At 29.7% G+C, this 13,126-nt stretch overlaps 2 protein-coding genes across 2 annotated transcripts; one reads left to right on the forward strand and one right to left on the reverse strand.

Annotated features, from left to right (window-relative positions):
- Nucleotides 1-4,486: 4,486 nt before the first annotated feature.
- On the reverse strand, nucleotides 4,487-7,231 carry LOC123300673 (dehydrodolichyl diphosphate synthase complex subunit nus1). Its single transcript, XM_044883283.1, has 2 exons — nucleotides 6,688-7,231; nucleotides 4,487-5,400 (listed from the first exon to the last, which is right to left on the reverse strand). The coding sequence occupies exons 1-2, from the start codon at nucleotides 6,989-6,991 to the stop codon at nucleotides 4,862-4,864; spliced, it is 843 nt and encodes a 280-aa protein (XP_044739218.1). The 5' UTR covers nucleotides 6,992-7,231; the 3' UTR covers nucleotides 4,487-4,861.
- Nucleotides 7,232-9,939: 2,708 nt separating this feature from the next.
- On the forward strand, nucleotides 9,940-12,180 carry LOC123299925. Its single transcript, XM_044882348.1, has 4 exons — nucleotides 9,940-10,045; nucleotides 10,211-10,294; nucleotides 10,358-10,523; nucleotides 11,973-12,180. The coding sequence occupies exons 2-4, from the start codon at nucleotides 10,220-10,222 to the stop codon at nucleotides 12,122-12,124; spliced, it is 393 nt and encodes a 130-aa protein (XP_044738283.1). The 5' UTR covers nucleotides 9,940-10,045; nucleotides 10,211-10,219; the 3' UTR covers nucleotides 12,125-12,180.
- Nucleotides 12,181-13,126: the final 946 nt, after the last annotated feature.

Genomic DNA, 13,126 nt, shown 5'->3' on the forward strand with positions numbered 1-13,126 from the left:
TTTATCAATTTGATCTCGAGAAAAAGATTCATATGCATTTTTTTTGCTGATAAGTCAAGAAAAGTCAGTTTTTACGTCGATGAGCTGGTTAAGTTATTGTTTATTGGGTAAGTATTTATAAGCCAAGAAATAAAATAATGAATTTCAGAAAATTCCCCCACATGAAAACTTTCGTCTAGACTATTCGCCTACACTTAGAATAAATATTTCCAAATTATTTTTACATGCTATGGAAAAAAATTTGTTTTGAAATGTTTATCAATTAATATAATTTTAACACGCGCAGAGAAAAATTTGCAGAATCATCATCCATAAATATCGTAATCCGTCAAATATTATTTAAATTTTTTCACCTACGACATTTTTAATCGCTGATAAGAAATATAATTTATTTTAAGTTGCATAATATTATAGGTGGAAATATTTTACTTCGAGCCAAATCTTAAAAGATTTTTCAATTTTTTCCTATTTTGTTTACTTTTAGAGGGGTATTTTTGATCATATAAAGCGGATGATTTGATAAATTTATCATTTTTAAACTTCCAAATACCTCGGTGATTACGATTACAACTCTAAAAAGACTAAACACGGCATTTTTCTAAAATAACATCGACGAAATTATTGTTTAAAGATGAAATTTCGCCCTGAATTGGAATCCATTAAAAACGTCACGTAATTCAATGCAAACCTTAAATTCTGATTTTGAAAAATTGAATGAATAGAATCCACATTTAGAGATGATAACGATTTTCTTCTGCTATTCTCCTTAGTTGTTCGCTGAAACTATCAGTACATTACATTTTTGGAGCTTCTGAGAACACTCTTTGCCGTGCTTGTTTCATGAATAATTCGTCCTTTTCTACGATCACTGTGATCTTGTAAGGAGTTTGTTGCTAGTTTCTTTATCAGAATGCTGCTTGCTATTTTATTAAGCCCCGACGCAAGAAAAGGTGTGCACAGCTTGACCGCTATGTGTGTGTGTCTGTGGCACCGTAGCTCCTTAATGACGATTTTATAGGAGAGTGTTCTTACCATTTCCACTTTCTGGATTCACGCTTGCATTCACACTTATTTTACTATCACAAGGAATAAAGAAATCAAGTAATTAAATTCATTTACGACATATTTTCAATTTTTAATATATAATAAATATTAACAATAAAATAAAAATTTCATTTTTTGTTGGTTTTTTTTCTTTCTTTCAGTTTTTTGTTATAAACAATATTTACAAGTACAGTTTTTTTTCCTGATAACTCATGCTCATATGATGATGTTTTTAAAATAATTATGTATACCCATGTCTTACAATTTTTAATATTTACATTACATTACATATCATTACATAATCGACTACAATAAAATGTTTAATTTTTCACAAAGTTTTATTTTCTAAATGAAAATTCGATTCCTAGATTATGAATTAAAAAATTAATGTAATATTATAAATATAATAAAAATAAAGGTGACCATATACATTACGAGCCGTTATATTAATTGTACGAGACACGTCCTTTAACAGTGCTCAAGGTTCACTTCGCTTGCCGCAAGCTGTAAAGTTTTTTATTTGTATCGAAAACATTACTTTTCGACTATTTGATATGCCATTTGCGGTGAACATAATCTTCAAAATCAATGAAGTAGTAAGGATATGGAACTTGTAGGGCTTATATGTAAACCTCCATACTTGTTATTTGCACCTGCATGGCCTCAGATTTAGAATGTTTAGGTTCAAAATCTTGGGTCCATCAATCCTGAGAGAAATCCGAGTGGAGAAGATGTGAGCTTTCTACGTGGGGATTCTGACCTCCACAGAATCTTATAGATTCATTTGCCTAAGAAAGCCTAGCCAATTTCGTGACATTCGATAAATTAATAGCTAGTATATTAGCTTTATTTCGAAAAGGTTAAATAGTTGAGATTGGATAGTGTTTCCTGTTTTAATTAACAGAAAAAGATAACGTCTACAGTCACCTTTAATAATTTCAAAAATACTTAATTCCATATAAATTGAACATGCTTTAATCATCGATTTTTGGCACCATTATTTATTAGAAGAACATACGATTTGAAACAATTGAATTAAAATCTTGAAAACGAGTATTAGAATTTAATAGCACCAAACAGATTTTCAATTTTTCTGGTTCTTAACAACAAGATAATCATTCTAAATTTGAAATTTAGAACAAAAATTAGGCCATTTTTTATTTAAATTATTTTATTTGGAACTTAAAATCATAACTACAACCCATATAGACTAAAGTGACCTTTAGACCTTTTTTTTTTTTGATAAGACAAAACAATTTTATCAATTTACCAAATATTTTGTATGATAAAAGTCTATTAAGCAATTGACATCTAAACCTTAATACAAAGTTGCATCCATTCACTTCCTAAAAGAAATGACCTTTGTATATTTCGTTCAAAGAGAAAATAAGTGAAAAATGACATAAATAGAAAATTTGTCTGTCTAAGAAGAATTAATCGAAATCGAAATGGGATAAATTTTATAATAAAAGAAAGCGATCTCTCTATGAACGAAGTATATTTTCGAATGAATACACCAATAATCATAAAATTTAGAATTGTAACATTAAATTTTGTAAAATATATAAAAATATTGGAAGATTTTGTGTTTCATAAATTTCGAAAGAATATAATCACAGGCTTCATAACAACAATTTTTACTTATCCACGGTTATACAAAAATTTCGTCGAAGACGAAAGTATTCGAAAGAAAAAGATTTTCCGATATTTAAATCTTCGACATATTCAAAAGGTAATTGGTAAAAAAAAAACGTGTTCAATTTATATGAAATATATCTTCGTAAAATAATTAAAAAAATTAAACAACGAAATTTTCAAAAAACATAAATATGCCCTGGAGCCCGTGGGAGTAAAACTGCACTTACGGATTTCGAAATTTTATATATTAAAAATCGATGTGAGCAATCACGTCAAATTTTCCTCAAAATAGGTAAAATTTGCAATAAAAAGGTCTCTTACAAATGAATTTCCATGAAAGAGCAAAATACTTGTAGGCACACCTAGACCATATTGTACCTGCCGTTAAACGGCATTGATTCATATGCGAAATTTCGAAATTCGTGTAAGTGCAGTTTTACTGTCACGAGTTCCCCGCTTATAAATAACAGTTGACTTTGTGAAACATACGATGCGTATTTTTTGTACGTAAGAAAAAAAAACATACGATAATAATTCGTTTATTTAAGCTAAAAGTTTTTTTTAAGGTTATTCGATACCTCTATTTTAATAAGTCTTTTTTATTCTATTGAGGGAAATATTGGTCTGGATTGGGATAAGCATGCACATTTCGGAAACTTTGCTTAAACGATCCTTGATTTCTAATATTTAATTTTGGTCACAAGTAACATCAACATTTCGAGATCTAATCGACTACTTCTTTTATTTAATGTTAATTTGATATTCAACAATATTAACTCTCCAAACAACTATTTTTTTACGTACTATCCCCTCCCCTTTGGGATTGAATGTTTTAAGTCTTAAAACTAAACAAAATCTTTAGACGTTATTCTTTTTCAACTGTAATCGAACAGGTAGTTGAATATTATTCTAGTATACGAAATTTCTAATAACGTTTCAGTTTAGCCTCTAGATTAAAGTCTCTATCTGAAAGTCACACAGACTGCTAATTTATATAAAAACGTTATTAAAAATTGAAAATGATATAGTTGCCCTCTGTTACGACAGTAGTTTTGTCCATGTGCACATTCTACGAAATCGCTATTTAGCGGTGGTTAATTTATTACGCCATATCAGTCCCGTGCGTAAAAATATAGTCCTGTAAAGCAGCCATTTATGAAACGCATTTCCACTGATTATTTGTTCAAAATGTTTCGACATTTATTGATATTTATTGATTTTTAATTCTAAGATTAAAACCGTGAGTGAAATTTGTCACGAACACGACATGGAATTGCGGAAACTTGGCTCGCGTTAAAACAAATTCGAAGCTAGAATGTAAAAATTTTGCTTGTTTCTTTCCCAACAAATTTTGATGAAAACTCTTGCGCTTAACTTTTTGAGCCATACTATTCAATTTTTTACGATGATTCCCGTGTCATCCGAGTCGACAAAGTTCAACTTTATCAGATACGACGTCAAAAATTCACTCGAAGCGCTCGATTTTTGTAATGAAGATGAGTTTTCAAATATCTACTGATATCTACAAATATCTATAAATGCTTAAGAATTCTGACAATTTTGTCTATGCACGATAAACAAATCCCACCCCCTTGGGGGTGGAGTTTAATTCCTAAGGACGAGCCTGCACTATATTTTAGTTTTTAAACATAACGTAAAATGTAGAGGAGGTAAATTTTGAAAAAATATGACTCCGAGTCGACAAAGTTCAACAGGATGTCAAAAATTCACTCGAAGCACTCGTTTTTTGTAATCAAAATGCGTTTCCAAATGATTCACATTCCAACAAATTTGCCTGTGGGTTTTTATAACCTAACATGATGGACAAAAGTTTGAAACCCTTTCCCCTTAGATGATTCCTTCGAAACATTTCATTTTTTAAACATAAAAACGCAATATTTTGAGGAGGTATTGCAATGAGTCAATTTTTAAACACACGAAATCACCATTAAATGGGTTGGATTCACGCTTTTAATCCGATTTTTTAACCTATTCGATTTACAATTGTAAAAGAACTACCGGATGTAATAAGTCTTAAATAATTTGTTAACGACGCTAGTCGACGCTGTTCTATGTTTTTGTGAATATTAACGATACGAGGATCGAATAACCTAAAATTGGAATATATTATATATAATTATATAATAATAAAGATTGTATATATATATATATATATAATTCACTTCCCATAACGTTGCTCACTTTTTGCATATTTATATAATATTTGTAAAAATGTATCAATATGAATATTTACATGTGTTTCTAATTGAATAAATTCCGTAGTCCGAATATGCCATGGTAATATACCATATAAACAAAGTATATTCCCACAAACAATACCTAAATCGGGTTCGGGTAATTTAAAATCCGAATTTATATAATTATTTAAATATTCTATATCGATCATATCTGATGATGGCGATGGTGGATGGTTTCCCGTCTCGCCTCCTCGATTATTATAATATGATGTTGATAATTTTTTGATAGTATTGACTAAACTATGTTTACCACCATTTGTATGTGATAAGATGTTTATATGAAATTTTCTGGTTCCATTCTGTGCATGTTTTGATTTACCATTTTTATAACCATTTGTTGTGGTGGTTGTTGATGTGATACCGTTTTTATATTCTTCATGATTCCATATTATTTGTTTCATATCGAGTTTTCGCTCGATTAATGTGTCTTTTAGAATTTCTTCAGTTTTTTTTAATGTTCCTAGAAATTTATTCAAAACAATTGAAAACTTGAAAAATTTTTATTTTTGATCCGTATCAAGTGCACAAACTTTATACAAATTGTATGGTCATTTTGAGGTTGTTGTCCTTAGATTTTCAGCCAAATAAGGTCAAAAGGTGGATATATATGAATCAACTTTCAATATTCCCTACCGATTCTCGATTTTTCAATGTAATTGATCACATTTTTCCTGGTTTTTTTCCTGGATAAATAATATAAGTTTGATCGCTATGTGTATCTAGTAGTACAGCGAATGGACAGAAAAATCTAGTACGACCTCACAATTCTTTTATTCCAGAACGATTTTATGAAAATTTAGGATTAAGTTCTTTTTACCATCTAGATCAAAATTTATAGTGGAAACCACCCTTTCTGGGGAGTGAAAAATTTATGTTGAAAATGACAACGTGATTAATTCAAATAAGTGTTTTTGAAGTATATTTCAAGAATTCAATACTTTAGTTATCCTTTCAAAAAATCGAAAAAAAACCATCAACAAATTTTTGTTACAGAATTTAACAAAACTCGGTATATAGAATAATTTTGACCCAAAAAATACAAAAATCGAGTTCATTTGATGATTAGATTAATAGTTTCCCAGATGTTACCTAAATTCTCATCAGCAGAACGATTCTTCGAATCGATTTTAGAAAATAATAATCAAATAAATAAACGTGAATTTTGAATCCTAATTCTAATTTACTCTAGAGAATCAAGAATCAAGATAGAAACCAAAATAATAATTAATTGATTAAACCACAAAAACAACTTCGAAAACAATAATCGTTTCATACATTTTTACAAAGAATTCTATTTTCTAAACTGTAATATAAAGACGTAACGTTCTAGACGTAATAGAAAGATAACAATTTCTGATTTAAAAAATGATTCGTTTTATAATATTAGAACAACGCAAAAATCGTTGAAATTCGAAAAATTAGATTCTAAGTTTCATGTTACAAGGTACGATTTAGATAAATATATCCCAGTCAGGGCTCCCCCAATCAGTAATTAATATCTTCTAAATAATTATAATCCGAAAGAGCTTACGCAATTCGATGGTAGAATTACAAATAGGCAGTTTATTTGACTATTAAGAATTCTTTGGGTTAAAATTACAGTATGAAGTGGGTTTTAATGGAAATAGGAGATCGATAGTATTTCGATCTAACACCTGTTCCTCCAAATCAAAGTACACATTTTTAACTCCCCAAAAAACATGTTTGCGCACTTGTTGAAAATACGAAATACAAAATTTTTACGCACCTTTATGATCATAAAACGTGATATACGGTATTCCCGATGCAATACACCAAAAAACAATATTGGATAAATCACTGTAAGACGGTTTTTCCGTTCCCAAAATAATAACAATGTGTGCAGGTAATTTATCTAAATGTAGAATCCTTAAATGTATATAATTATCTATATTTTGTATAAATGTATTTGCTGTAAAATACTGATACACTCGATATCTCCAATAGATCCATGTTCGTAAGATGAAATCAACTAAATTGTACAAACAATGTAGTATAATTAATAGTAAACGGTATACCGATGGCGAGGACATTGTATCGTCCGGATTGTTTCAAATACTTATTCAACAACATAATATATACCACTCCAAAATAAATATAGTCGAGTGCCGATTTGCCGTGGGTGCTACAGAGCTAACAGCTTATAAGCGCAAATTTTTTTAATTTTATGTAGAAAATTCTCTCATGTTGTGATGTGTATGTAAATCATTAGCCGTCGATCACATTTGAACGTTCAGTTTTGGTTACCTTGGTATTGTGTGTGCCAGCGACAATGTGATGTCTGTGGCGAACACGTCAAATTACACTTACAGAATCTTATCATCACAATGTTTATGGGGTTCGTTCTATATCAACCTCTTCTTAAACAATGTGAAGCAATGGAAATAAAAAATTCGACTGTGAATTAAATAAAAACTGGAAACAAAAACAAGTCCAATATTTTACACAGCAACTTTAACAACCGGGGTCTTAGAGACAGGTTTAGTTTTTAAAGGATCCCGACTGTCGTTATATAAACTACTGAACTTGTTCTTTTTCCAGTTTTTATTTAACGTAGTCGGGGTTTTGGATTCATAATATGTCGTCTGATTGTCACCATATTGAATTTTCATTATTTTCATGTCTTTAGTGACACTTTTAAGGTTAAAACAAATTGATTGACGTAAGAATCATCAAACTTGATCCATGCGTACATATAAAAAGCGATGGAAATTAGGCACCCCCTCAAAGACACATTCTTGAACCTAACACAACCTACATACCAATAAAGCCCTCTAGTCCGATTTGGAGTCACCACGAAAAAACATAATATTTCGACACAAAAAAGGAGAAGATAGGTTGAGAAATTAGCACCTTTAAAGGCACATCCTTGACACTAACCCAACATACATAACGATTTCCAACCTTGTAGCTCAATTTGAGTGGTCGTATTGTAGTTTAAAGTCATAAAAATCGCAAAGAAACATAAAATTTCGATATGGAAGATGGAGGAAGGAGGCTGAGAAGTTGGACTTCCCAAAAAGCACATGCTATTTTTTAATAATTATATGAAATAAACCAATTATCGAAAAAAATAGGATTTTACAGCAGACAAAATTTTTTCTAAACAGTAGGATTGTATGAATGGTCCCTTTCATATCTTTAACAATTTGAACGAGAATTTAACACGTATCGAATTTTATTTAATTTTTCGCCGCCAATAAAATTTTTACATTTATTCTTGTTTTTTCAGTACATTTTATTCAGTTTTTTTGAATATTCCCTTTCATGTTTATTTACACAATTAGTAAAAATTCATTGTTTTCGATTAAATTGAAAACTCTCTTACTTTTTGAGTAAATTTTATAGAAAATCAATTTGATGACTTTTTACCAAATTCCGATTGCATCATTTACAAATAACCGGGTGAATGCCACATGCGTCTGATCTTGATGAGTATTCAACATTGACTTTAGAGTTACTAAAATGTCAATGTTAGTGTATTAAAATGTCAATGGTATTCGAACGAGGGTTTCTAAATCTACATTATCTCTATTTATCATAGAAATTCAAATAGTAGCACAGCTTTCCCTTCGAATAGTATTAAATGTTCAATGCAAATCATATATACAATCCATAGACTTATATGTACGATCCATACAATTATATTAATAAAGTAGTGTGTCTTTACTATGGCAACTACCTGAAATAAAACTCATGCACGAAGCGAATAGATTCGTTCTAAAATTTCCAAGTTAATACATATTTAAATTTCCATTGAATTTCTGCGATAAAAGGAAAAAATGTAAATAACAGTTGGAATTTCATAGATTTCTTAATCGGCTCAACAATTCTAACCGGTTATCAAGACATCCATGACATTCCAACTGTTACAAAAATGTAAATAACTGGTTAAAAAATGTAAATAACAGCTTTGGAATACCATATATTTCTTAATTGGCTCAACAATTAAACGGTTATCAAGAAATCCATGACATTCAAATTGTTTCATGGCATCAAAATTTTTTCCTTTTATCATAGAATTTTAATGAAAATATAAATATGTTAATAACATGAAAATTTTAAATAATTAGATAATTCTATATTAAGATAATGGCACAGCTTTTCCTTCGAAGGAACCAAAAAGTTTTTCCGTGTCGAGAGAACATATAGAAAAATTTATTTTCCATTTTTCGTAATGGTTATAATTTTCTTGGCTCTACCATGTTCATTGAATTAAATCTAGCATTGGAAAACTTTTGACTCCGTGTGTAAACATGGTAGAGAGAATTAGATCGACGCCAGCGCTTCCAGTGGATAGTTTTGGCGATAAAGGCGACTGTTATTACTTGTAAATGGTATAGAAAATGTCAAATTAAAATTAATGAAAAATAATTAATAGCTAATTAAACTTGTTGCATTAGAAATTATTAAAATAAGAGACGAAATTGCATCAATAATATTTTTTAAATGTAAATTAATAACATAATTACTTATTTAAATTTTGAAAACAGTATTAAATTTTCAATGTAAAACATATATGCAATCCATAGACTTATATGTACATCCATATAATTATATTAATAAAGTATTGTGGCATTACTATGGTAACTGCCTGAAATAAAACTCATACACGGAGCGAATAAGATATAAGGGTTGTTGCAAGTGACCAAAAAGTTGAAATTAAAGAAAAGGACATGATTTTATAAGAAAATATGGCAATTTTCTGCATTATAAATCTTTCTTCTTATCGAAAGTATGAAAAGTGAATACTTTGAGGCTTACAAAAAATATTAATCACAAATGTCCACTTAAAATTTTTGAAAAAGAATTAAAAGTTCATAAGTTTTATATTCAAAAATATTCTAAAATAAAAAAATGTTCTAAAATAAAATACTTTCAAATGTCTTAAAAAAAAATTAAAAAAAAAATTGTGTTTCAATTGAATTTTTTGAAAATATAAATTTTAAATTACGCGCTTCACTATTTCTACACATATAGGATGAGGCTAAGTGATGCTATTTCCGTATCCAGTTAAATATGTTCTTTTACAACACGGAATCCATATTTCAATAGGTTGTTTTTTTATTTGAACTTTTCAAGTAAAGGTATTTAACATTTTAAAATATTATAAAATTATTCTAATCAAAATTAATTATTCCAATTTTAATATAAATTTCCTTACATTTGTTGTAATTTCAATTCTAATCGAGTTTTTTCTACAAAAATATTTTGACACACGTGCTAAAATCGTCAAAAAATTTTATTTACAGGCTTTCAAAATGCAACTACACATTCGTGGTCAACAAACTCATGTTATTGAGTGTGCCGAAAATGAAACAATCGCCCAAATCAAGGTAAGAAGTGCAATTAATTCGTTTGGTAAAAATTTTATTCCTAATTTCATGTTTTTTTTTTAGGCTAGAGTAGCATCTTTGGAAAAGGTTGAATCAAATGATTTCACATTATCAGCATCAGGCAGTCCTTTGGAAGATGATGTTTTAATATCAAGTTTATCCAGTTTTGAATTAGATTTCACAGTACCATTATTGGGAGGAAAAGTACATGGTTCTTTAGCTCGTGCAGGTAATTCAAAATTTTTAATTGATATATATCCTTTTAAGTGCCACTTGACGGCCCATTCAAGTGTTAAATGATCAATTTATCATGAAATCATTTAAATTGTTGGGAAATTAGATAAAACACGTAAATGTTTTTGGGATACAGCGAAAATGAACAAATTTTTTCGAAAGCCAAGCTCTTCGAGTTAATTTATCAGTTTCTACAGTCTCGGGCTTTTGGTTTTGGAGTTTTATTGTCTTTTTTTTTTTTAATAAACAGTGATGAAGAAAAGTTTGGCAAGGCTTAAATACTTTTCAAACGATTTAACGGTTGTAATTAATATTAGTTCAAGTTTAGTTATTCCATTCCATTCCATTCCATTAGTTTATTCCATTTTATAAAAATGTCAGACCCATCTAAAGTTTTAGTTGGTTTACCTTGAACCGTCTGAACAAAAACGCAAAACTCTGCTGAATTTGACGCTTGAGCTAGTAGTTTTCGATATAACAGAAATCGATATATGAGATATGGGTTTTTTCAGAATCTATTTGCCCATTTAGAGCCTAAATGGCCTAGCGGTCTAAGGCGTGTGTCTTTGACTGTTTGTCCACTTAGACTTAGGTTGCTAGTTCGAATCCAGGCAGCGGGAGTGTGAACAATTATGATTAATGAGGGCGGTAGAATTGATCACATTGTCGTCCCTTGGATAAGAACGAAGTAACCGATTCCACCCACATCAAAATGTAATTGTAAATATGTTTGTAATTAAAATAAATAAAGATTAACAAATAATGATGTGGGTGGCCTCTGTTACAGGCGTATATGTCAGAGAAACCTAGGTTAAACCCCATTATTTATTTATTTGCCCATTTTGGAGTATTTTAGATCAAATTTGTCTTAAAACGGGGTGTATACAGTTAGAATCAAATATTGAGAATTTTCTCTGGCTTGGTGTCACCTTGTAGTGCCACTTGTTGTTTATGCCTTTAATTGGTTCGAGTTAGCTCGGGCCTGCGGTTTTTTTGGCTCTTGCGTCGATCCTGTGATCAATAAAGGCACGGATATCCGTGGCGGGTGGCAATAACAGCAATCTTTTTATAATAAGTTTGACCAAATTGCAAAACCTCTTAAAATAATTCAATTTTTTTTAGTTTCCGAATAAATGGATAAATAATTAATTATAGTCAATAAATTTAATAAAATTTAAATAAAACTTTCACTGTCTACAAAACTTAAACTCGTTTAAAATATTTAAATCCGTTTCTTTGGGCGAGGTGTTAATTTTAATTAAAAATTCATATTTCATAACAATTTACGCAATCCAAAAAAAAAAACTAGAGCATGTTCCTCTTTTTATATTAAAATGTGGTTTACCCTTGTACTTAAAAATTTTCCCTTTTTTTTTTGCATATGAATTGAATTTTAAATTAAAAATTTTTAATATTCACTAATTTTATTAAATTTTAATTATAGGTAAAGTGAAAGGGCAAACACCAAAAGTAGAAAAACAAGAAAAGAAAAAAAAGAAGACTGGCCGTGCCAAGAGACGTATCCAATACAACAGACGATTTGTTAATGTTGTACAAACATTCGGACGTCGTCGTGGACCCAATGCTAATTCATAATTATTTTTCTTGTATTAAAAATGTTCTTAATATAAAATAATTAAAAATTCATTAAACAACTTGTTTTTTTTTTTTATCCTTTTATTTATTTAATAATAGATCAAGGAATCAAGGACCTACATCAAGGAATTTAAGTAAAATTTCGAGAGTAAAGCGTAATGCCGGTTTTCCATTATACGGACAAACAAAAACAAAATTCCAACTCAAATAATAACTTAACTTTTCGCAAACTTTTTGAAGACAGGCGCGTTTTGCGACAGTTAAATAATAAGAATAATCAAAAATCCCAAAAAACCCAAGTCTTCAAAAAGTTTGGCAAAAGTTAAGTTATTTTTTGAGTCATTTGAGGACAAAAATTTTCCTTAAAACCTTCAAAATTTGCTTAATATTCACAAGAACGTCTTAAACCTTAAGGAGATCCTGGTCACATAATGATCACGAGGTCCGATTTTTGGTTTGGTAACTTATCGGGTCAATTTTTTTTATGTTTAGGAAGGTCCATATATCAAAATTTAAATCTAACTTGGTGTCGCAAGAAAGTTGAGCCATTGTTATAGGCCAACTATTAGAATCCATTTCTAAGGTGATTTTTGAAAATTTTAAAACTTACTATTCAACGAAATGGGTCAGAAATAACGTATACACGGAGGTTTACGGGTTTATCGAAATTCTGACTTCGAAATAGTGATCACCGACCCCGAAAACCTCCGCTCACCTCAGAAATGGATTCTAATACTTAATATCAATGGCCAAACTTTCTAGCGGCACCATGTTAGATGTAGATTTTGATATATGGACTTTCCTAGACATTTAGAAAAAAAAAATATATCCCGATTGATCGAGGTACAAAAAAATTCTCTTTGAAATGCTAAAATGCTTCGTCTAATGGTTAACTACAAAAGGAGATGATATTTAGGTGCAAAGATTAAAATGACTATCACCTGTGTATATCTTCGGTGATCTTGCCATAGGAGTTATAAGAAAATCAAAATATTCAAAGAA

This window comes from Chrysoperla carnea, chromosome 5 (assembly GCF_905475395.1).
Source record: "Chrysoperla carnea chromosome 5, inChrCarn1.1, whole genome shotgun sequence".
Lineage (NCBI taxonomy): Eukaryota > Metazoa > Arthropoda > Insecta > Neuroptera > Chrysopidae > Chrysoperla > Chrysoperla carnea.

Coding starts and splice junctions, on each gene's coding strand:
- LOC123300673 (XM_044883283.1), bottom strand. CDS start 6,991: ATGTCCTCGCCATCGGTATACCGTTTACTATTAATTATACTACATTGT. Junction 5,401..6,687: donor CACGTTTTATGATCATAAAG/GTGCGTAAAAAT, acceptor ATAAATTTCTAG/GAACATTAAAAAAAACTGAA.
- LOC123299925 (XM_044882348.1), top strand. CDS start 10,220: ATGCAACTACACATTCGTGGTCAACAAACTCATGTTATTGAGTGTGCC. Junction 10,295..10,357: donor AAACAATCGCCCAAATCAAG/GTAAGAAGTGCA, acceptor TTTTTTTTTTAG/GCTAGAGTAGCATCTTTGGA. Junction 10,524..11,972: donor TGGTTCTTTAGCTCGTGCAG/GTAATTCAAAAT, acceptor TTTTAATTATAG/GTAAAGTGAAAGGGCAAACA.